The sequence below is a fragment of the Rattus norvegicus genome, chromosome 18 (genome assembly GCF_036323735.1).
Source record: "Rattus norvegicus strain BN/NHsdMcwi chromosome 18, GRCr8, whole genome shotgun sequence".
Lineage (NCBI taxonomy): Eukaryota > Metazoa > Chordata > Mammalia > Rodentia > Muridae > Rattus > Rattus norvegicus.
In genome coordinates this window covers 58,649,776-58,675,097 of record NC_086036.1, presented here as the reverse complement: position 1 = coordinate 58,675,097, position 25,322 = coordinate 58,649,776, and the positions used below count along the sequence as shown (strand labels likewise).

General features: G+C 46.1%; 1 protein-coding gene across 1 annotated transcript in view; it reads right to left on the bottom strand.

The window, feature by feature from the left end:
* The window catches only part of Apcdd1 (APC down-regulated 1), a 30,664-nt gene extending 11,262 nt beyond the window's left edge, over nt 1–19,402 (bottom strand). Inside the window, exons 1-3 of the mRNA XM_001071384.5 lie at nt 18,976–19,402; nt 7,331–7,514; nt 3,927–4,458 (exon numbers count right to left, since the gene is read on the bottom strand). Of these exons, the coding sequence (XP_001071384.2) occupies nt 3,927–4,458; nt 7,331–7,514; nt 18,976–19,033 (774 nt within the window). The 5' untranslated portion in view covers nt 19,034–19,402. The remainder of the gene's footprint in view (nt 1–3,926; nt 4,459–7,330; nt 7,515–18,975) is intronic.
* Nucleotides 19,403–25,322: the final 5,920 nt, after the last annotated feature.

The following is a 25,322-nucleotide window of genomic DNA, read 5'->3' as shown; positions in this document are numbered from 1 at the left end:
AAAACCCTTACCATTTCTAAGGCTCCTGGCCATCATTTGCTTTTAATAACCATTTGAGTCTGTCACTGCATGAATGAACTGGGTGTACATTCGAACTCTATGGCTCTCATGCATCAAGGCAGAGGGTGATGCTATGCGGGGCTAAACTCCCACTCAGAGCATCTTCTCAGGGGTTACTTTAGGCCACCTTGATTTTTCTTAACGAAGAGTAGCCAATTTCCTCCTGAAAGAAATCCCCACACACTCTTATTTGCCGACGGACTCAAGAGCCTTAGAGCCAAGCTGCATAGAGCCTATAAAAACAAGTTGTCTTGAAGTTTCTATTTTTACATGGTGTCCTGTTTCCACAGGGGCTAAGGCTAGTGTTTTCAAACTCAATTTAGCGTTAAACTAAGTTTCAGCCAGGTCTCCACGGACCAGCAATTAGGGGGAGGCAACAAGTTCAAAGCTAGAGATTCCCGGACCCCTGCACAGGCGCGTGTACTCTTTGAAGAAACTCTCTCCCAGTTGCTTCCTGTCCTGGGCTAGACAGCCACAACCAGCCCAAACAACCTGCTTCTGGAATGTCCCATGGGCACGAGCAACTTGGCTTTACCATGTCCAGTGTCTAGAAGGATACCGGCCAAGTCCATTCACTTTCTCCTAGCTGTCTTGAGGAAGGATCTCAAAGCTTCCTAAGGGGCATCATTATGTACCAAAGCCAAGAGGTACAAGGCAAGGGACAACATAAGAAGAATGGGTCCTTTCAGCTGAGGAAGCTGGCGGTCTTACACAATCTTGCAACCATCCTGAGCAGCCACAGTGGTCCCACAGCATAAGTCTTCCTGAGCCAGGGCAGCCTAAGCCTTCTGCCAGTGGCTACCAGCTTTATCTATGGTTTCACTATTCCTTATGACACCTCGCTGGGAATTTTTTTTCTCTTTTCTTGAATTTCAATTTTCCCTGGCAATGATATTTTAGGTTCTGCAAGACCATGGTTCAAATTACCTAAAGGAAACCTCAGTTTTACCACCCCCACCCTTCCTCGGAATCCATCGCGAAGTTCCCCTTCTTCATACCCTCTCCTCGTCCCCATCTGCAAGCAGTAGTCTCACACAAATGAGATCGCTTCGCACGTGCTGGTGTTCCCCGTATCCATCTTATGAAGAATGTCCTAGATAAACCTCACTTCCTCAAGTTCTTTCCACCATTCAGTCTTCTGGAATCTTGGATTCGGACCTGGGGTTTAAGGAGTCTGCTTCTTGAGAGTCTGGATAAACGCTCCCACAACTGCCTCATCAGAGGAGGGAGGGGAAGACAGGGGGATGTGCCTCATGGCTTCAGACAGAGCTTGTACGCTCTCCAGACAGCAATCTTCATTTCTGCAGGAACTGTCAGCCAGAAGGGCTCCTCTCTCCAGCTCAGGGAGACAGGACGGACTGCATCTGTGTGGTTCCTCCATTGTAAAGGAAAGAAGTATGGGGTCTCTAAGGGGTCAGAAAAGGAACACTTGACCCCAGCTGGTGCCAGCAGGACAGCTGTGTACTAGGACTGGCTCCCTTTCCAAATTCCACATGCTTGCCAATTTACCCAGAGTTCAAGAAAGTCTTTTAACTGTTTAGAAATAAAAACTCCCCCAGAGAAGGTCAGCATCATGCTTGTCACCCTGAAATCCCATGCTCGGCCAGGATAACTGGCTCTCAAGACATTCTTCCCCACCCCCAGGAGTCACAAGCCAGTCAGGCTCTGATGTCTGACCAGTGAGCAGCACTAACCTCAGGATAGGTCCTCCCAACCTGGACTGAGGACCATAGGTAAGAGGCTCACCTAGAAACCTTCACACCTTGGAGGTAGAGCAGAGAGGGTGGGAGAAGGGATTCAGGTAAGAAAGAGAGGGAGTGGGAAACAGGAAACAAAAACCAGTTCTCCTCCCTCTGGCACTTAAAAGGAACTTAGGACATCAAAGAGCCAAAGTGGGCACATGCTGGCAAGGAAACAGAACCTGGCCCTGGCCATGCAAACAGTGGCACAAGGTTAGGTAAGGGGCAGACAGCCTGGCCTGGTTCTACCCACGACTATTGAGAAGACGGATTTTTGCTGCTTTGTTTTTGTTTGTTTGTCTGTTTGTTTTCAAGACAATATTTTACACTGTAGCTCAGGCTGGCCCTTGTACTCCCTATCTCACTATGTAGCCCAGGCATGCCTCTCGGCAATTCTGCCTCAGCCTCTTGAGTGCTGGACTTAGTCATGAGCCTACACACTGGGCATACAGCTGTTTTTCTACTCACTGGAAGGGGTGCAGAGGACAGTAACGGCTCTGCCTGCTTGGCAGATTGCCACGATGGTTTGGAGCAACAGAACACAGGCGTGCTCCTGGCTAAGGCCATGTTAGTGAACAACCCACACCACATGAAGTCAGTCAGTCTTTACCCAAAGGACACCTCCCTTCCTCCATTTCTAATCCAATTCTAAGCAAGATGGCGTGCATCTCTGAAGCTCACTGCAAAGTATAGATGGTGCTACCTGCCAACCAGTACTCAGAACAGAACCAGAAGCCATCAGTCCTCACCTACTTCTCTGAACGGTCTACCGAAGCCTGACCTAGAACCATGCTGCCAGCAGCAGGCAGCATCCTGTCAGGCAGTTCTAACACCATGAAGGGATTGAGCTTTAGGCCCCTTGCCCATCACAGTAAGAGGAAACCAGGCCTTCTTTGAAGACTTCAGCTTTCCCTGCCTCTTGGGTGCTTCTGAACATAGGACAGAGCACAGGGGACCTTCCTCCTCCATGTAGGAAGTAAGCTACAGGAACCCTGCTGGGTCCTGCTGGTAAACTGTCCACAGCAGTACACCATAACCTTGGGCAGTCCCAGGATGGTGTGCACTGGACCTCCATGAGGCATCACCTTGCACATGGGGCATAATTTTCATAGTTTTAATAAAGGTGATTACTTAGTAAAGCTCTACTACAGAAGCTAACAATGGCAGGTGGAAAGAGAAGCAGGCCTGTACCATCAGCGCAGAGAAGAACCTGAGGTATCTTGAAAAGTGATAAGTAAACTCAGAGAAATCTAAAGAAGATTTTAATTAATGACGAAAAGCCTATCAGAGTCTGTATGTACCCACTGTTCTTAGCTCTGTTCCACCAAGGCCGATTAGCATGGCTGGTGGACACTATAGACAAAATCCCCTGACTATTCCTATATATAGGCTTGAATCTGTCTGCTTGCCCAAGCCCAGAACCACAAAACATTAACTGACATGATTTGGAGCTTGTGGGGAGGAAATGTCTTATAAATTCCAAATGCTACTAGAACATAACTCAAATAATGAGAATTATAAGATTTAATTGCTTCCTGCCCTCCTCTGTCCCCCTCCTAATCACAGTGACTTTCCAAGTCATTCAATAAAAAGGGAAGATGGGTCTCGAAGAAAGAGATTTAGTTCAAGTGTTGGCATTGAAACTCACCAAGTGTCTGACAAAGGCACCTGACCCAAGAACCTCAGAGGGTAACAATAGCATGTCTCAGGAAGCTATTGGCAACCTGGAAGCAGGAATAGGTAAATGACCACTGTCCCTTCCCACCGTTCCTTCTACTTTCTCCAATGTTGGGGTGTGTGCTGCTGATCAAGGTGCTCATGGTACCCCTCATGCTGCTCATGCTGTCCTCTGGGCATGAGAGCTTCTGTGATTTTGGAGTTATTATTGATGGGCATCACAACTCCTCCCCAGAACAGGAAACATGTGGGTGGCAGCCCTGAACTACCAGGTACATGTCCCTTCCTAGTCTTCTAAGCTTCTCCTTTTACTTTTCAGAATCACCTCCCTATGAGGTAGAACCCCATATTCCTCAGGTTCCCTGGATCTCTCTGACATGCCCTAAGGGCCACCTATTTTACTTAGTCAACACATACAGACTCTGTAGGGCTCTGTGGCTAGGTAAGTACCTTGGCGTTCTGCAGGGGAGGCTGGTAACTGGATGGCCGGTAGAACACCCTTTGGGTAGCGTCAGTGTGGATGTCGCCCAGGAAGAGCTCCTCTACCAGGTGGTCCAGGCTATGGTGGGGATATTGCTTCTCCACACGGATGAGCTGCAGCTCATGCATGGCAAAGTTCACAGCCTTGGTGCACTCGTGACTACTCTCCTCCTGCCACAGGTCATAGGCTACGTCCTGTACCCAGGGACCACCAGAAGCCAGGAAGCCTGGGCAAGTTCGGTTCACCAGTCGACTGAGTTGTTCAGCAACTGCTTCTGTGTGGCAGATGACTTGGACGCCATGAAGCTGGTAGTCAGCCTCAGTGCCCCCACGGATGATCCAGGATGCCTGACGAAGGCGGATCTTGCCTCGGATGATGAGAGTATAAGTGGGATTTGTACAGCGGTTGCTGCCATAATAAAACTGGTAGGCCTTGAAGGTATTATTGTTGTAGAATCTGTAAGACCTGGTGATGAACTCTGGGCCCGACCTCACTTCACAGCTGTTGAAGACAAGAACAGGGGGGAGAGCTTGGTAAGTCCAATGGCATGTGGAAGACAGCAAGGACATGGCAAGCCACGTCAGTAAGAAAAACAACACCTTCTAGGTCCTTTACAAATGTCAACTTATTGAATCTTCACGGTAGCCTAGGTACTGTGTATGACCACCACCCACATCTAAGGAAACTGAGGCAAAAGATGAACAGGCAGGTACGAGATTGCATGAGCCTGGCCATGAATCTAGGCAATGCAGCTTCACAACTGACCTTAACTACTGTCTTCTAAGGGATTCTCACTCATCGTGTGTGAGGAGAAGCAGGGGCCCCTTTAAGGGAAGCTCCCTCTCTCTCTCTGGATAAGAGGGAACAGTGTACTGCTGGCCTATACAAGGAACACCCTCCTGGTAGATAAAGAACAACTAGACTCATGAATACTTCAAACTAGGGACCTTGTCTAGGCTGGTAGGAGATGTCCTTTGTTTTGAAATGGAATCTCGGCAGACATGGAAGTCTGCCCTTCTATCGACTCGAAAGTTCTATCCTCTTGGTGGCAAAAACATAAGAGGTGGTTGAATGGAAGCACAACTAACAGAATAAGAGAGACCAGGATTCCTTTGGGTTTTGTTGACTGACAAGGGAGAAATGGCCTTAGATAAAATGCTAGGCTCCCAAGCCAGAAATCCTGTGACTGACTCCTATGGGGTAAAATAGCTTGATGGGCTCAGGTACATTCTCACATGGCTTGTCACCAATCCATATGGACACAGCAAAGCCTGTACCAGTGGAGGCAGGGACTCTTCAATCACTGCCTGGAGTTTGTTCATGAAGCTTGTTAGACCCTGGTCTTTCCAGTTAGGAGTTGACTCATCAGAATTCTTCCTCTGCTCATGAACAACCCTGAGCTGAGCTGACAGCATGTCTAAATCAAGCAACCGGGATGCCATCCAAAGCACAGGTGCTTCCCAAAATTGACAACAACTTGGACTTTTAGTTGGCAGATTGATGAGGGAGAACTACTACTTAATATGGGTATGTGTTGTTATATAAATGCACTCATCAATGTTAAATAATGCCTTGTGGATGTAGAACACATTGTCCTTTGAACACTGGTCAATGGGGGCGGAAGAAAGGGGCAAAGGCCACCCCAGGCTTTTGACCCAAAGGAACTGGAGTTGAGAGTGATCATTGACAGAGGTCAGTGGAGGTGGAGGTGGGAAGAGCTCTTCTTTTTCTGTTTTTCTTTGATCTTTTCTCTTTAATCTCAACATCAACAGTCTGTGGACTCTGCCTCCTGAACTTGTGTATCTCAGACCCAGTCATTTCTCCTCTGCACTCTGGCCACCACCAGCTCTGGCCAGAAGTGTGAGCATATCTCAAGGCTCACTCCCAGCCTATGGTTGCTCCCATATTTGCCACAAAACTGCTGCAGGGCCCCTCAATGAATCTGGATCATATTTGCAGCAATCCTTCCAAGTTTTCTTAGACTAGAATACCTGTAAGTAGACACAGTGGCACTCCCCTGTAGTCTTGCTATCCCAGAGACTTAACAGGAGAAACATTTAGCTCAGGAGTTCAAGATTAGCCTTGAACTAAGCTAGTTCAAGGGTAACACAATACAATGCTGTCTCAAAAACAAAACAACAAAACCGCAAAACAAAGCCAAACCACCATCAACAAGAAGTCTACTCTAAATTAACAACAATAACAGCAGCAACAGAAAGACCTAATCTTCAAGATAGCTCAGAGCCACCCTGTACACAGGGAGCTAGGTCACGGGGCTGGGATCAGTGGGGTCTCCTGGGTGGGCAAGTCATACCTGTTCTATATCCAGCTGTAACTTTTCTACTTTCTCTACATAGATAACTCTCCTACAGGAAGAAACTAGACTTTTAGGGCCCATCCTGATTTGAAAACAGGGCTCTCTCACACTCTCCTTCAGTCATTGTGCCCCTGTTCCTCTGGGTCCATCTACAAAATCTCTGACAATACCAACCAAGTCTGTTTGAGTAATATACACAAAATATACACAACAGTTGGCCACATAGCAGCCACCTAATAAATGACCATTTTCAAGTTATAATTTCACATTTAAAATGTATCTGCAAAGAAAGAGTTTATCACAGTCATTTTAAGAGACCCATTTTTAGAAAAGAAAAAAAAAAACCCAACGATTTCATCATTTTATAGAATGTCTTTTATCTTAGGTCCATATGTGTTGAGTTATTCCCGGAAGGTCTCTGGGGGCTGGTCTCCATATCCCAGAAACTGTGCATAGGGAGACGTCATCAGATCCCAGCTAGTCTTGTTAACGCTCAACAATTTAATGGGTAGAAAGAAAATCACTGATCTCCCTCTAGGCTATTTTTAAAAGCTCTAATGGAAGATAAGCCAGAGCTCAAACTAGGATAAATCTCAGCTTCACAGCACAGAAAGGAATCTAAGTACCGGCTAGTAAAGCAGCTCTTAACTTACTCTCGGTGCCCTGCAACTGTAGATTAAGTTACCAGAATATGGAGAGAGTATTTAGACCACAAGAAACTTTGCAGTCCTGTTTCAGGGTTGGTGGAGCACAGACGCTTAATTTCACTTGCTAATGGTTTCTCTTTCTACAAGAGTGGCCCCCCAGAGTTCAGTAAACAAGGATCTATTCACTCAGACTGTGTAGTCGGTAGTGCTATGACACCATTGCTGCTTTGGAGAGAGATTTCTATAGCTCTGAGTTCTGTTTGCATAACCAACCATAATTTCCAAGAGCTGCCTGATTCTCGGTTGCTGTAGATGGTGCAAAGCCAGCATCTAAATCCACCAAAGGGTCTTCCTTAGACTCTGTTCCCAGGTTCCTCTTTGCACTTCCTGTCATAAGTCCAGCTCTTACCCTGTGGACACCCAGTGGCCCTCTATGGTTGGGGGCATTTGCACCGTGATCCGTGCGCCATTGTGGAGATGCTTGAGCATATGATGGCACTGTGACTCCTTGAAAGCCCTCCAGGCGCTTTTCTCTAAGGATCGAGGGTGTGATCTGCTGTCCGGATGAAGGAGGGCAGAGCCCTCTCCCAGCCCTGGGAAAACAAGAACAGAAAGTAAGCAAGAGCAGCAGCCCCTTGGTGTGTGTCAGGCAGACCGTTCTGTCTGTAACTGGGAGCAACTGCAGTGGGAAAAGACTGCCTACTCCACCAGGCTGTGTGCTGTGCTGGCTCCTTTGGAGCTCCCATGCCCCAGTGGGGAACACTCTTGGAGATCATTTCCCATGTGGTAATGGAGGCCTGTGAGAATCAGAACCTAGCTTGCTTGGGGCCACCCAGCTAGTGATTTGCAAAGCCAGGGTTCAGGTACATTTACCTAAGTTTTTTACACATTCACAAGCACCTGTGTGGTAGAGCCTTGAATGGGCCTCACAAGGTCAGTTCAGAGAGGCATGTTCTAGAAGTACTGAAAAAGAAGAGGTGACATTGAAGAAAGAGGAGGGAAACGGGATATCAAGAAGGGTATCTTCACCTACTGACATATTTAGGTGAGGAATAACAAGAGCAAAGAGATCAACAGTGTTGAAAACAGAGCCTGGCAGACGTGGAGTGAGAAGTGGCCAGGAGACAGTTCTCCTGGCTGGGACCCACTCCTTGGCTAGCCCCCCATATGTTTGTACTGAGTCTCATATTTTCTGGCCATCACAGACTCCAGATGGATGCCCTTGCTATGGTTTATCTAAGGGCTTATGAATTAGAATCTTGGCTTCCAGAGTTGATGTTACGAAATGGTAGGGCCTTTTAAGTAATGAAGTCCAATTAATAGTTGTTATTGCGGGCATGTGGGGAACCATTCTAGGATCTGCAGGCTGCTCATACTCAGATGTCTGCTATCAGTGTCTCAAACACTGAGAGGATGGAATGAGAAGTTGGTGTATAGCCCCAGCAGTTAGAAGACATATTTCTCTGAATATAAGTTCTCAAGGTTCCCTTTGTAAAATGCTGTCCAGTTGATAGAGGAACTACTGCTGCTGCTGCTGCTGCTGCTGCTGCTCCTCCTCCTCCTCCTCCTCCTCCTCCTCCTCCTCCTCCTCCTCCTCCTCCTCTTCCACCTCGATCTATTTGAACACAGTTGGGAGCCATGAGTTTCAAGCATCTATGGGCACTATTCAACTAATGAAAACCTGCATAAAAGATTCTTGACTTAAGTTGATGGTGATCTCTTATGGTTTGAATGTGGAATGTCCCCTACAGGCTTATGGTTTGAACTGTTTGTTCCCTGTCTGGGAGCATTATTTTGGGAGGCTGTGGAACCTTTTGGGGGTAGAGCCTTGCAGGGAGAAGAAAGTCACTGGAGATAGGCATTGGAAGTTTGTACCCCTGGCCCTGGTTCTACTGCCCCCTCTTTCTGGTCCAACTTAAATTGAAAAGCTCCTGTCACATGAGCCCACCTCCATGAGCTGAACTATTCTACCCTGCCTTCCCTGTCATGGTGGACTGAATTCCCTGAAAGAAGGAGCCAAAATGAAAGTATTCATTGTTGTCAGATATTGTGATCATGGTGACACAAACATTGCTAATACACATGGTGCTCTATTTAAGGCTAAGACCACTGCTTTTGACCTGAACTGCTTGTGGGCAATAATAAAAATGGGTAATTGCTACTTAGTGACATCATTATTCACAGTCACAGTTATGTGGCAAGGGTCTCCACAGTCCAGGAAAACTCCCTCCAGTGATTCTCTTACCATTCCATTCCATCCCACAAGTACTATCCAGATGGGTAGCCGGGGCAATGGAGGAACAAGCAACTTGGCTGAGCTCAGACCTTCGTTTCTTTCCCAAATCACCACCTGCTAACACAACAGTCTACCCAACACACGCACATATAACGCGCGCGCACACACACACACACACATACACACACACACACACACACACACACACACACACACACACACACACGAGAGAGAGAGAGAGAGAGAGAGAGAGAGAGAGAGAGAGAGAGAGAGAGAGGACCCTCCCCCTGTTGTTGTTCAGCTGTGATGACATTGTTGGCAGGACAAGTCAGGAGAGAACTACTGGCAATTCTGTGGTGGACATCATCTATGCCGTGTGCTCCCGTGGAATGTTTAACATGACTCTGATCATTTAATACCCATCTGTCTGACATCTACCTTGATCTTTCATTTGGTTCTGAACTAATACAGGGGACAAAAGTGCCATTCACTGTACTTCTACCAACCCCAACAGCTATATTTATCCTGATGACAGTAAACACGCCTCATCCCTTGTTAGGCAATCAAGGAACAAAATGTAATACAACTTGGTATCTGGTGGACCGATAATATAATCAACTATAATGTGTCTAGCTTCAACTAGATTTTAATTAAAGACCTAAGGCATGAGAGAACAGGAGATAATTCTATTTGAAATGTGACTCTAGGCATTCAACAAAGATGCCAGTATCTCAGGGATGACCAAATTGTATTCTAACGCTTGATGTGCAAACTCCTTTGTGCTCTATGAATGTCTTCTCATAAACTCCTAGATATTAAAAGCCAGGAGTACAAGGGAAGAGGCCGAAGTCACCCCAGCTGGGCCTCTTGAGTTTGAAACCGGATTTGCTGCTTACGGGATTTTATTCAACTCAAGACTCCAATGGTATCTGAGATGCACCATTGTTTTATCACCAGCAACAAAACACTTGGCTCTAACAATGACATAGCGCTTTAACAATGTCCACGAATCATTCACAGCAGCCTCAGATGGCTTTGACATTTATCTGTTCAAGGAGATTTGGCAATTTTTCTGGCCTTTGGTGGCAAATGTTTGCTCTTCATGTGTCTTGGTCACAAAAGACAAGCACAGCTTCATGGTTTTATGGGTATCCTCATGTTCAAGCCACCTACACATGTTGGGTGAGAAGCTATGGAATTGCAGTTCATCTCCCCCAAATAAATATTTGCCCCCATGAGGATAAATGAACACCCCCTTGCTCTGTTGGAAGACCTGTTTACCATTTACCCTTCACAGTAGTTTTTCTCCTCAGGCTCATGAGAGTCGTTGGTTGGTTATGTACAGAAGGCATGCATGCTGACTCAATGGTTTACTCTTGTGAATTTCAAAACCAGTCGACTTTAACTAAACTCAAAATAAGGAGTATAAGACACCCATGCAGGAAACAAACGCAGAGATATGAGGAGCAATTGTGCCCAAGTTGCCACAGGCAAGAACAATGTCATGGATGAGGACTTTAGTTCAGTGGCAAAGCACACCATTCTTCTTTACTACTACGTACAGACCAAAGAGACTGTGACCCCTATTAGTAGTAACGCTCACCACAGAGATCATAAAGTAGAAAGTAAGGGAGGGAGGGCTTCTTGTAGTTGTTGAAATACACTACAAGCTGATGAACTCATACAAATTACTCAGCCTCTCTGAGCTTCAGCCCACTTAGGTGTGTGGAATGAGCCCACTCTTCTTGGGCTGGGTCTAATTTTAGCACAGTGCCTTTCATGCACCATCAACACTGTTCGATAATAACACTCTTAAGCCAATCTCCAAAAGCATCTCCTGACAAACAGTTAAAATAACACTGGTCCAGGGCTGGCCTCCCTCTGAGGTCTGAGGAGAACTAGTACTCAGAATTGAGCTTGGGCTCAGACAACATTTTATGATTCTGAAGAAGAGAGCAAAGAGTAGAGCTGGCAGCCAGCAACCTATTAATGAGTCTGAACAAGAAGAGTCTGAAGGCCAGGGCTGGCAACAGGCATGTGGTTGTCGACAAGTTCTGCTCAGCCTGACAAATACCGATCAACTATTTATGGATTTTAGAGGCAGGAAGTACAAATAGGAATTAAGGTGAATGTTGTTGACATGGCAGTCTGGATAGGAAATGGGTAGGGATAATGAAGGAGGACTCTGGGGATACAGCCAGGCCCTCAAAGGCCATGGCAGGAGTGATGGGTAGTATCTCGATGGGTCATTCAAAACAATGGAGTCCCACAGGAAAGGAAAGTTCTGTTTGTGTTCTTAGCAGGTGGCAAGAGAAATACAATCCACTATGGAAATCATTGGAAAGTAGGAGATGAACGCTAACCTGTGGTCCTGAACACAGCTTAGCGACCTGGTGAGGTTGCCATTTCAGCCAGGGAACACATGGCCAGCAGATGGAGACAACTCAAAGGTGTGATAGTGAATTTATGAGTTAATAATTGTGTTCGTTTGTTTCCCATTGTTGAAGGAAGCTACCCGAGGCTAGAATTTTTTTTTAATTAAGTTTATTTTGGAGTACAAAGTATGGCATTGACTTTGGCTAGGCTCTGCTGGGGGTTGTGACTCCTCTCACTGTGCTAGATATCAGTATGCCTAATGGCACTGTCACTGGACTACACTCAAAAGCAGCTAGGGGCTACAGACCTGTTATAGCCACTTGCTCCCTGAGATTGCAGTAATTCTCCCCAAAGGGAACGTCCAATGACTTAATTGGACCCCAGTTGAGGGGAAGAGCAGCAGTAGTGGAGATTGAGCAAGCCTAGAGCTTTACACATGCTAAGCAAGCATTTTACCGAGCTACACCCCCATCCTCAGCCCTCTTTTTATGGGGTCTCATTACATTGCCTAGGCTGTCCTTGAACTCACTCTGTAGCACTCCTTGCTTGGTCTTTTGAGATTTCAAGAAACTGTGATTATAGATATGTACCAATACAGTCTGGCCTAGGTTTCACCTTTTCAAGGTTGTACTATCTGACCCATGTGTAGCATTACACATGAACCCTTCAGGAGCATACTATGCCTTAAGTATAGAAATGGGGTGTTTGTTTGATTGTTTGTTTGTTTTTTGTCTTCTTTCTCCTTGCAGGTGGATAAAACCATCTCTTTTTGTTTGTTTGTTTTGTTTTTGTTTTTGTTTTTTTTTTGGCTGATATAATAAATGTGGATGGCTTTCTTTTAAGTGCTACTTCTGTTTGATGTCTAGGAATTGGAAACTTATTTGATGTACCAGTTTCATTTTGGGGAGAAGCTAAAGCCAACATCCTTACACCTCTTTTTTCAAGGCATAGCCTTGGTGTGCCAGTCAAGGAGCTTAGCCTTAGAGTTCTGGTCAACCCAGGGGACTTTGTGTTAACAGAACACTTGACAACTCACTTTACAGAAACGTTGCCTCCTTTAGTCAACTGCTATTACCACTTAGGCACAGGGGCAGTCTGAGGTACATTTATGAACAGTTGGTCACAGCACACATTGACAGGGAAGCTCCTATCACTGTTTCCAGTCCAGGGGAATTCTGAGTAAGTTATCAAATGACTTCCCCAGAAAATTATCTCAAGCATGGCCTGGACCCAAATAAAATCATTATGGCAAAAGGGTGGGTTCTTTTTGAATGAAAGTGAAGGAGTAATGTAAAACCTGGGAGGAAATTGTTCACTTATTGAAAAAAAAATTAAGTTCTGCGAGGTTAGGCATTTGGAGTTCTGTGATGTGGACTGTGTACATGGAGATAGATGCATGAGTGGCATGCCCCTACACAGGGAGGTCAATTTTTGCACCCAGGAATCCTAGATGTTGCTATGACCTTATCTACCAACATACAGCAGTCAGCTATTCAGACAGTAGGAATACCCAACAACAGCAAAGAAAACCCAGATTTGCTTGAATAAGAGGAAGCACGGGGTTGGCTTACACTGAAGTTTGTACTCCACATAACAGAAGTTGAAGTGCCCAGCTCTTATACCACTGGAAAGCACAGGTCACACTCTTGGAAGGTGGTACTTAACAGAGCTTTCACGGGGAGATGGAGCTGGGATGTCCACTGTCACCCACACATCTCCCCCCTAGACCCACGGTGCTCTCAGGAGCAAGCCAGGCTACTGAGAAACTAAAGAAGACCACTGAAGAGACGGAAGGGAAGGAGGCAGTGGTTGCTCACCTTCCGAGAGACAGCATTCAGTTACTCAACAAAGATCTAAATAACAATCATGTGTTGGGGTCTTCATTATATATAAGATCGTTGTGGCTTATGAAAAGTATATGGGGCTAAATCCTTGATTTTTTTCAATAATATTTTAAGAACTGAATTATCTACAGATCCTGGTTTCCATATGGCTATGTAGACCTACTGGGAAGAAAATTCTTCTAAGGCATTTTATAGATAGCACAATGCAGCCTTCACTGGAAAACAATACTTTTCAAGCACACTTGGGTCTGAAATAAACTTTGGTCAGGGCAGTCTCTAGAGTTATCTGCTAACGTTTAAAACCTAATTTTAAAAAGTAAATAAATGTAATATTAACACATTAGCAATATTTTCTCTGGGTAGAGGGTTCTGAAGGATTCTTTACTCAACTTACTTTGCAGCTTTCCCTACTTTACATAATGTGTGTGTCTCGATAATCGGAGGGGTACGGTATCTCAAGTCAGCACTAGCACTGATATAGAAAATGAGACTGATTAGCCTAACCACAGGTAATTACTTATCCATGAAATCGCCCTGCCCAATTAAACGAGCAGTCATTACTGTAAAGCATGCTTTGAAGTGGATACAGGGAGATCAGCTCCACCATAGCTCCTAGGTCCTGGAATAAGAGCTTGTATGCTGCAGACGGTACTAGGGCTAAACACCATGTGGGCCCTGGTGCATACCGCACTCTTGGTTTTAGTCCCAAGTTTCTGTCCAGTGGCAAACAAGAACTAAAAGAACTGTTTATACTGTCTATAAACCTTCATACAGAAAATAGTAACCCTTTATAAAAATAATAAAACAAAAAATTGAAATTTCTGGCTATGTTTGGTTTTAGTGGGCATATTTTAATGTCTACCAAGGCCTTTGAACTGGATATGGGCTGAACTGAGATGGCCAAGTCCTCTGTGTCTATGTGGTGTACATCACATATATGTGACATAGGTTCATACAGCACATATATGTACTATGTATAGTATGTCGATATGATATGTTTTAATACATGATGTGTGTGGTGTTTGTGATATATCTATAATATCTATACCATGTATATATATGTGGTATGTGAATCTATGTACTGTGTATGATGTGATCCTTGTGCTATAAATAGTATTTATATTGTGTGGGCAATATACATATTGTTTTATACGCATGATATATGTATATGTGGGGGACATGTTTGTATATTGTATATGGTGCATGTTTATTGTGATATTTGTGGTGTGTGTGTGTGTCTGTGCGTGTGTCTGTGTGTGTGTCTGTGTGTGTGTGTGTGTGTGCTATATATGTGGGATTCCTGAACGTAGACTAGTACACTGACCTATAGTTAGCCACCCTCCTGGATCTGAGGTTCTCAAGAGTCATTTCTTCATCACTATTAGATACTCTTCAGGAATTCTCAAGAGAAGCAAAGTCTCCCTCCTCAGCCCTGCACTGAGTAATCAGTGACACACACTGGCAGTGAACCTGCAGATACACCATTGGTTTTGAACAATGGCTAGCTGGATGAATCAAATCAAAGAGCACTCAGGGAACAGAATACACTTGGTGGTTTCTCATAAGGATCCTTTCTCATACTTAGGTAAGACTATTCCACTTTCCAGAGTGAGTCACTCTGAAGCTGGGGAGAACCCAGCAATAGCCTGCAACCATACAATTGCGACACAGTAGCATGCAGCCCTGGCAGACGGTGGCAGTTGTCTTCTTGGAGTTTCCTCTGGGATCACTTCAACTCAGGCACACCTGCTCTGTGTGCCCCGAGCCTCTACCCATCACCTCCAGGATGCCAGCTCCTATCCCTGCTCCAACGTGGTGTATGTTTTACTTAGACTGTACCAGTTGTCATGTGCCTCGAAACAGTATGCAGCTGCGTGGTCACATCGCACGTGATCTGAGGGCTGCTCTCAGCCACATATGATGCAAGCCCATCTATTTAACAGGAGAACATTCAACATCTGCCTGAGGTCCTTGCCCCTTACTGCATACAAACAAATTATGATCCTCTTCAGGATTCCATTTAATAACAAAGAGGGAGAAGGAACAGGGAAGAAAATGTTTTGTTGCTTTCAAAGGCTGCTTTGAAGATCTCTATTGTGCTCCATTTCAATGTTTTCCTGAAATTTGTTGGTTAAGCACTGATTTGGCAATTGGCAGTTTTAAAAAGTCTATCCCCTCCCCCGCTCTGTGTGTGTGTGTGTGTGTGTGTGTGTGTGTGTGTGTGTCTGTCTGTCTGTCTGTCTGTCTGTCTGTCTTCTGTAGGTTCATATGAGTATAATCCTGCATGTGGAAGCCAGAAAACAACCTCAGGTCTCAAGCCTCAGGTACCATCTAACTTCCTCCCCCCCCCCGCCCCCTTTCTGGCCCACTATTCAAGCAGACCAGCCTGGCTGATTAGAGATCTCTGTCTCCACCTCACCAGCTCTGGGATTAAAAATTTGCTTATGTGGGTTCTAGAGACCAATTCGGGCCCCTGTTGCTTGCAAGGCAAGCCCTTCACCAACTGAACCATGTCCTCAGCTCCTGAACATCTGATAGAATAAAGCCAAATCAGAGGGAAGAACTGAAAAGGCCTCCACTTCTCTGAAAAGTCAAAGGGTTCTACAAACATAAACAGTGTTCGAGAAACAACTCTCTCCCAACATCCGCTCCACTATGGAAATGTGCTAGTTGTGAGGTCAGTGTAGCCCCCCATATTCTCCACACCTCCCGGCTAGCCTGTGTCGAGAACCGAATGAGTTTTAAACTTTGACATGTGAGCACTTTGACATGTGAGCGTAAGCGCCTTCGCAGTTAAGCAGAGAAAACAGTGAGAATGGATAGCTGCCAGCTGTGTACCTTTGTGACACTCAAGGGGTTTTATTTGGATTAAGAAGTGCAGTTGTTTGCAGAATCTGAGAAGGGGGGAGAGCAACGTGACAGGCACACGCCTGCGCATCACACTTTGAACTTGGGTCTCAAGCTACATCAGCAGTTGTATACGAGAATGAAAGCAAGAAAGCCTGAGGTCCTGGGAGAGCTAATTTACTCCTGGATAGGAGCTGGGGGTGATTTGTGACTTTCGGTGAATTGAAATCCAAGTGGCTACAGAACTGAACAAAGACTGGATCTCGTACATAATGGCACTGCCACCAGCATCCGCCTCCAGGTCCTTCAGAAAGCCTTTTGTGATTTCCTCTTTAACCTCACTTGTCTGTGCGGCAAAGGCAAATCTTCTATATGGGCAGTCTGAAATGTATTAAAGCTGCTACCCGCACACTCACAACTAGAGGGCACTTGCATTTATGTACAGAATTGTGATTACAAGTAGTGAAATGGTATCACATAGTTAGGGAATCAAATGTTTACATATCAGGAAAGAAATCATTGATCCATTCTAGGATTTCCTTCTAACTTGTGTCTCTTATCGAAATAATTGAGCAGGCTCTAGCTTTTGCCACAGAATATTTTAGAAGCCTGTAAAACCCCTATCTCTTAAATGGGACAGCTCATCAGCCCCTCTCTGGGGTTAACACCCATGTTCTGTTAAAATGCATTAATCGAATAAAAACTGTGGCAGGGAAGGATTTCAAATCCCTTCTGATGCTTTCTGCTATACTAACCAGTTATGGCCAACCTTCCGTAAACCGTGAGCATTTGGAACTTGAATGACTACTTGTGTTTGCTTCTTGCACTAGATCCTCCCTGTTGGACCCAAGTAGATAGATCTTTGGGCAACTTTTGTTTTAATAATTGCATCATTGCAAACTCAGCGCGGAGTTGCGTTACTCTGTGAAAGTTGTCCAATTAAGCTCTTCAAACCTCCCTTTTTATCTTAAGTTCTCTTCATAAACGCGCATGCATGCTCTCTGGCCCCGTGCCTACTCACAGCCCAGGCTGCCTGTTGCAGCTCCTCCCTCTGTCTTGTTCTACTCCTGGCACCAGTGGGGAGACCTCCAGATCCCATGGAGTAATCACAGACTCCTGACTTCAGTGTGGGAGATTTCTGGCTACAAGGATCAAACTATACCCTTGTATATATGGGCTCTTGATATCTGCTTGCTATTTCTATCTCAGTCGGATCGGTGAGTAGGCATATCATAACAGCCCCTGTTTCTCAAGAGGCAGCAAAAGGCTCAGAGTGGAGGCAGGGTACATTTGTAAAGATGGTCCCTGACCTGAAGCTCAACTGGCAATGGTTTCATGCAAAATAGTCTATGGATATGAAACTTTTCAGTAATTCTTTATATGACAGCATTACTCTCCCCATCCCCGGCAGACATTACAACAGGTTTTTTGATTTTTTTTTCCTCAAAAAGGGGGCAATTTTCCCTGTTTCATCCTCCCCTTCTTTCTTGTGTGTGTGGCAGCTGCTGTTTGATCTGCTCATTGGCTCTGATTTGTTTCATGTTTCAGCCAAAGATTAAAACTGCTCTGTAATTCTAAGCAGATGGGCCTAGAAGCCCAACCCTATAATTATACATTCTCTCTCTTTGCCCTGGAACTTCGAGCCTTCCATTCTGACTTTTAAGATGCTGGGATGGTTGGGGCTCAGTGTACACCTTGGTCATCAATTGCTCGGGCAGGTCCACAAAGCCTGCGGGGGAACTCCGAAAGCTGTCCCAAAGACTACAAAGAAAAGAGCACCCCAGAAGCCTTCAGTTCCCTTCCCTTCATTCTCTGGGGCACAGGGTGGAGGTCGGGGTCGGGGGTCTGTTCCACAGTCCTGGCCCCAAGAGGTCAGCGGCAGGTTCGGATGGCTTCAGAGGATGTTAAGGAAAGAGAGACATGAAGCCACTTCGCTGAAACGTCAGATGTCTGACTACTGCCTAGACCACAGAAGGACCGACCACACCACTGCCTACCACAACTATCAACAACCACCTGTTATAAAACATGCTTTGCTCACCCCAATGCAATTGTCGTATTTTGCACGGTGCAATTTCTGGAGCCCCTTCCGAGAGCAGATGTCTGTGGTTCTGCAGCCTGGAGAACCAGCGCAAGCAGCAGCACAGGAAAACTTGATCCCACACCAGAGTAAGGGATCAGGGCATCCAGCTCCTTCAGTCTGGCTTCCATGATCCGCTACCAAGAGTCCGCTTGCGCCCAGAGAACCCAGCAGCACATTAAGCCTCAAAGCGGAGCCAAGGTGCAGGCAGACTACAAACACTGGTCCTCAGACTGCAGACAAACACCCGCGAGACGTGTCCTCCCTATAAACCATCACAGCTTTCTCTTTACAGTCTCGTAAAGGACTGGACCTCACCGCGAGCCCCTGCTGCGCTCTGACACCGGTGGAAAGGGGACCGCAAAGCCTGCGATTATGTGACAGTTTACAGCTGGAAAGGCCCTCAGAGTGGATAAAAAGTTTTCCCTCTGCTGTGCAGCTACGGATGTGAGAGATAAAAAGTATCTGGGCGAGGTTCGCATCCTTTCAGAAAGAACACTGCAGCAGCAAAAACCACTGTGGGCGCCGCTGGGGGAAGGGGCTCCGAGCACCGGCCGGAATGGGCAAGAGGGCGCACTGTGCCCCAGGCGACCAGCCGCGACTCCGGACGTCAGTGGCCGGGCGATGGGAGGACCGGACTCCCCCACTCAGCCATCCATCCCCAAACTCACCATGCAACAGAAGGGCTGGGAACAGGTATCCGAGCAGAAGGCGGCGCACACGGGACATCTCTGGTTTCCTCCGGGCCTCGTTGTAGTTCGTCTCGGTCCCCCGCGATCGCGCGCGCGGGCCACTCCGCTGCGGGGCGCGCTCGACTCCGCGGCCGCAGCCCCCGGCGGGCGCCCGCCAGGCTCGGCCTCAGGCGGCGGCGCGCCCCATACCCGGCGGGCGCAGCGCGGGACTGCGGGGCGCGCGCTCCCTCGGAGCCGTCGGGCCCCTGTCAGCGCGGGACTCCGAACCGCAGCCCAGCCTCTCCGGGTCCCTCCCCGGCCCCTTGGCTCCCAGCCCTAGTCCCGAGGCCCGCCCCAGCCGTGGCGCGCACAGCTCGGAGGTATAGTGGCCGCTGCTGCCGCCCCGGCTGAGTCTCTTCATATTTGCAGAGCGCCACAGGAGGCTCGGAGGCGGAGCCTGGGAGGGGCGGGGTGTCCGTGGGGCCACGCCTTGAGTCCCGCCCCTTCTCCTGCTCTCCTAGCCCTCCCTTCAGCTTGAGGTCTTCGTGCCTCTCCTCCGCCTCCTTGCTATCTCCTCCCACTCCTCTCCCACTTCCTCCAGGACTCCAGCTCTTTAGTCTTCTCCCCCTTCTCCCTCAAAGGCCCGCCTTTCCTGGCTGCCTGGGCCCATCTCCACATGTTCACCCCCTTTTCTGTTCTGCTCCGCGACTGCTTACTCTTGAAAACTGAGACCCTTGGTCCAGGCAATTGCAGCTTGCGCTGCTGTCACCTTCTATTCCATTCATCCCCGCAGCCTCAAACCTGTGCAGTCTTGGACTCTTCCTCTCCATTCCACTTGCAGAAGTCATTTGCAAGGGAGTGGCGAGGGTCTTTAGGACTAAGTTTTTAGTAGTATCCCAGCCAAGTGAGCTTTAAAAAAAGAAAGTCTGGGTGTGCTCTTGCATGAGAACTTATGAAACAGAGAAGAGGAGGTTGGAGAACGCAGTGTTCTCTTCAAATACTACCAGTCTATGTCTAGGAAACACCAAAACCTAGCTGGCCCCTACTTGTCCAGCACAGGGTTTAGAGGGCAGGAGTCCTTTCTCTTTGCCACCCTTTTCCTGTTAGGCTTGTTGAAACTGGGAAAATTTCATAGAAACTTGCATGGCTCCTTCGGAGTCGTTTTCTCCCACAGCATGAATAACCAGTATGAAGCTGCTTTAATTTGTGGTCTGTGGTCTGTTCAAGTTCATATTGAACTTTATATCCCAGGGCAAGACCGCTTCCTCTCTTCTCTTTCAGTCCTGTACCGGGCAGTCCTGTAGCTGACTTACCTGGAAACCCCTCCCTCTACAAAAGTCTTGCCTGAGCCCCCTCTTCACCCATGGGGGAAAAAATTACCAAACTCAAAGATGACCATCAGGTCACCTCCTCCCCAAATTGGTATAAAGAACAGACACGAGACCAGATGGAGTGAAAAACATTTCTTGACTCAACTCTGCTGGTGTTTTTCCTAATAAAACACTTCAGCTACATGCTTGATTTCCCAAGAGGATTTTCTGCCTTTTTGAACAATGCAATAATTCAACTCCTTGGGCATTAGACTTTCAAAACTAGCTGGCCCTTAGCATTGGACAGTTCCCACTCTTCCAGGTTCTTCTCCCTGGGCTGTGCACGAGTGTTTTAATGTGATGCTACAGATAGCCGCGGCTGTGTTTTTATTCCTCTTGTTATCTTCCCATCATTAATACAAGATCATAAAGCAGAGCAGCCGCGAGGTGAACGAGGAGCTTGAGGGAAAGCGCCAGGCCACCGTCTGCAAATCTTGAAGTTGAAAGAATCTCAGAAATGGTGCCTGAGGGGATCAAGCTGTAGTTTGTCTTTCCTGCTCTGTCCAGTTTTTCTGGACTTTAAACTTTATTCCTGGCCATTGATCACCCCAGTAGCCAACCATTGTCTAGAGAACAAGAACTTTGAACTTATGAGTGTTTCCCAAGGATCAATCATATTTTCATCCTAAACCTTGAACTTGTTCCTTCAGAGATGTCGGACAGCTGGAAGTGACATGAACAGCACACTTGCCCACTTAAGCAGAACATTGGACCCGTCCGTCACCAGGAACACTTACGACGTAATATTTAATTATCTATGTCTCTTAATCTTGCGATGTCTTTTAGTCTATTGGGGAATATTTGAAACGAGCTGACAATATAGGAAGGACTTTGAGGTGGTGCATTTCCAGTAAGCAAGACTATGGAGGTCATTCGTCATCTCTGGGCAGAAAATTAGGTAATGCGCTGGACTTCAGTTGTTATTTGATTGTGTTATTTAGGTAATAAAACAAAGAGAGTAAAACCAAAAGGCTAGCTGTAATTTGGCATCATCCCCGGCACTCAAGTTCTTTCAACTTTTGTTTTCCTAGCTGGTCTTACTGATGTGGCATAAACAAAGCTTGCATGAGGTCAGCAGTTTGAAATTTGTTTTGTCAGTTGAATTTCCCCCATGCACCCTCCTAGATCTAAGTGCTGGACCATCTCAACATGATTATACTCAGAAATGTCCCAGTGGAGTCCTGCCTACTGCCTACTTTAGATCCGCCCCCAACAAATGAGCCCGTTCTCCCCATCATCCACCCTCCTTCCCTCTCTTCCTCCTCCTGCTTTTCTTCCTCTTCTCCTCCTCCTTCCTTTTCTTCTCCTTCTCTGTCTTCTTCTCCTCCTTCTCCTTCTTCCCTTCCCTTCTCCTCTTTCTCCTTTCTCTTTTAGACCATGACTCTATTCGCTATCTTTGCCACGCTGGCCTTGAACTTCTAGAGTCAAATGATCCTCTGACCTCATCCTCCCGAGTAACTGGTATTGCAGTTGCATTACGCTCTAGGTACGGCGTAGCTTTTAACCTTTGTTGCTAGCATACCTACTTCCGAAGAAGAAGAATTTTAAAAAAGCACAGTATAAATCTGTCCCGGAATGACTATGTTGGGCTCTGTGCCCAGAGGAACAGAGTTGGGAAGAGCTAAAGAGATGAAAGGGCAATTGTTGACTCCAGGATCCTCAGAGCCATAAGGGAGAGCCAGGTGGCTCCGGTCTTGGCAATGATGGAAGGGCCCTGAAACAGATAGCTGAACAGGATTCTCTAAGAAGAATCAGCAAGCTTGGTAGAATGTTCTAAGTCCCCTCCCCCTCCAAATTCTTTGAGTCTATTGATGGGGATGAGTGTGTGTAAAGAGCTATGTTCTCAGCCACATGGCATCCTCCAAATTCCTAGGACCTGTGCCGGTCCCAACACATTCACCAAACAGTCTGTTTTTGTGGACATGTCCTATCTGCTGTGGATTTTGAGCAGGGGTCAATGCTGTAGTGGGTATGGAACATCTCACAGTATCCAGGGATCAGTTTGGCTTGATCTGCAGTAGTTGTCTGAATGAGAGATCCTGCAAAAGTGTCTGGCATTTGAACGCTTAGTTCACACAGTTGGTGGCTCTATGAGGAGAATTAGGCAATATGGCTCTATTGGAAGAAGTAGGCTACTGAGGGGAAGATCTGAGGCTTCAAAATACTCAAATCATTTCCAGTTTGTGTTCTGCTTCCTGTCTGTGGTTTGAGAGGTGAGCTCTCAACTGCTCTAGCCACCCACTACCTACTACCTACACTCTGCCATCACGGACTCTGACCCTCTGCAACTGTAAGCCCCAAATAAATCCTTCTCCCTTCTAGAAGTTGTATTGGTCGTAGCGTTTTATCACAGCAATAAAAAAGTAACCAACACACATACATACGCAGTATGTGTCACGGCTTTTAAGCTCCATGAAACAGTAAGACAAGTCCGACATTACTGTTGCTAAAGCAAGTGAGACGCGCCATTTAGTTTTCTAATACGATTCTTATTAAAATCAAGCTAACAATGTGTTACCCTGTGAGCCACCTGATGTTCCAAGGATTCAGGGCTCTCCGTTCTTGAAGAAACTGATATATTTAAGGGAGTGCAAAGTAGTGGTAAGTGTACCTTCCAAAACGGGCTCAATACTAGACACATTTGAAAGCACTTTGCAGCCTCTCTTCTCAGACTGGAGATGTCACCAGGAGTTGATCTCCACACAACATGCTGGGTGTCTGAACCAGGTCTGTGACTTGAATGGATTCCTGAAGACTAGAAGCAGGGAAGGTTGGAAATTACTGCCTTGGCTCTTGTCTTCTCAGCCCAGGGTTAGGGAATCCTTAGAAAGGATTCTCTTAAGAGTTGTATATTTTAAACTCACTTCCTAGATCAAACATGATTTAAAATAATACAACAGATTGGATGTAACTTTGAATGGCACAGACTCTGACCTTAATCAATTACACGTCACATTGCATTGTCATTTGCAATGCACTGGGGGCTTCCAGAGGAAATTGATGTCAGGCTGGAAGGGGACCATTCCTCTGTTCAGTAGTTCATTTATGGTGTACACATCCCAGGTATGCTGGCCAGCTGCAGAGAACCAAGTGCATCCAAAAGCAAGCACATGTGAGAGTGATACAACTTAGCCTGACATTCGCCATCTGCCACCAGTTTATTTGGTGTGACTCATGGGAAGACTCAGACCTGGAACGCTTGGGGTCATGCCACAATGTCCATTGTTGGGAGATTTGTAACTCCTAAAATTGACATTCTTGTAAAATGACTTTGCCTACCTAAGAACTTGATCTGCTCATCTAGAGATTTTGGCTTTCTGAGGATAGAAAGAAAGAGTTGATATTTGGTTTTTGTTCTTCCTCCTCTGGTGTCTTCACAAGTCCTTCACAATGTGGACTGTCAGTTGGGTACCTGAGACATGATACATAGCTTCGATGACCAGTGCCGAGTCGTACAAAGGCAGTGGTAATCTAAGTCACTGAAAAGACACACCATGACAACCACAGGAAGACACAAAAACACTGGCATTCCCCACGGCCTGCGGGAAGGTGTTATGATACACCTAGATGTGAGCTCTAGCCCTCTGGAACCGTATCAGATATGGCTAGACCAAGGACACTGGTCAGTGGTCAAGCATTGTTTAGCATATGCAACTCCATGAGTTCTATTCTCAGCACTGCAGGTAGCAACCACAATGGCAACAACCCATGGAGATCAAGAACATCCCAAATGCTAAGGAGCCAGGTAATTTGGCTGTGTGATTTGGGGCGTGTTACTCTGATCAAACTCTTGTATCATATTTGACCAGGTGCCTGCACATAGTTAAGCATTTACCTGAGTGGATTATCAAATTTAACAAGAATACATTTATATTATGCCCTGCATTCTCAACCGTGGCAAAATTGCCCCCACAGGAGGCTGAAATACTGCTTTTTGCTATTTATATCTCTTGAGGATTACTTTATTTGCTACTGTGGGTAGAACAATATTAACAATTCAGTTTGAACCATACTCATGACACGACTTAGAACCCATTATTTTAATTTGGCATCCTGTAAAATTTCATCCACACAGGCTTGGCTTGAAAAAGATTTAGGTAATATGCTTTATTCATATTTATATTAATTGTTAATATGATTCATATTTAGTAAAGAGAAAACTTAAGCTTGTGGACAATTAAAATCACTTACTATTCCCTAATAGCTCAGCACCCGTTACTTGTCATATGCAACTACAACTGGGGATTGCGTGACAGAATTTCAACATACATCTTTGAAGGAAGCATTTATTTGAAGATGAACGTAGAGAACCAAATGATGACATTCAGACAGAATAAATCCAATGATATGATGTGTTCCTGATATATTAGTCTCACTGATTTGATAACACAGTTATTGACTCCATATAACACCTGATTTCCCAGAGACATAGTTAAGCACATTTCCCCCATTTGACCACCATCCAGAGACCAAAGTCAAAGCCAAGAAGAAAACTGTGCTCTGAATGGCATGCTCAGGACCCAGTGGGATGAGTCCTTGGTGCCTTACACAGTGAAGCCATGGCTCCCTAGCTCTCAGCATGTCCAGCCGCTCTACCTGAGCTCCTTTGTGTTTAGTTTAGTTAGCTCAGCTCTCTCAGTCTATCTTTGCAGATGGGAAACTGAGGCCAAAGAGGTCAAATGATCTACTGCAAAGTCACAGCTTCATAGAATTTCTCCCTTTGGTTGGCAAGTACCTCATTCAGCTTTAAATCTCTGTCATGTGTTTCCTACCCTTCGCCCCACAAGGCAAAAATATCCGTCTGTTACCCATTTGTAGGTGTTTACATATTTATTGACACTGTTAGTTTCACAGTTTCATGTGTGAAGAGGTTTTCAGATTGGATATTACCATCTGTAGGGTAGACAGGTGGACTCGCCTGTGACTAGAAGGTTGATTACTGCTCTGGGGGTCCTGAATATTAGCTGAATAAGTAGT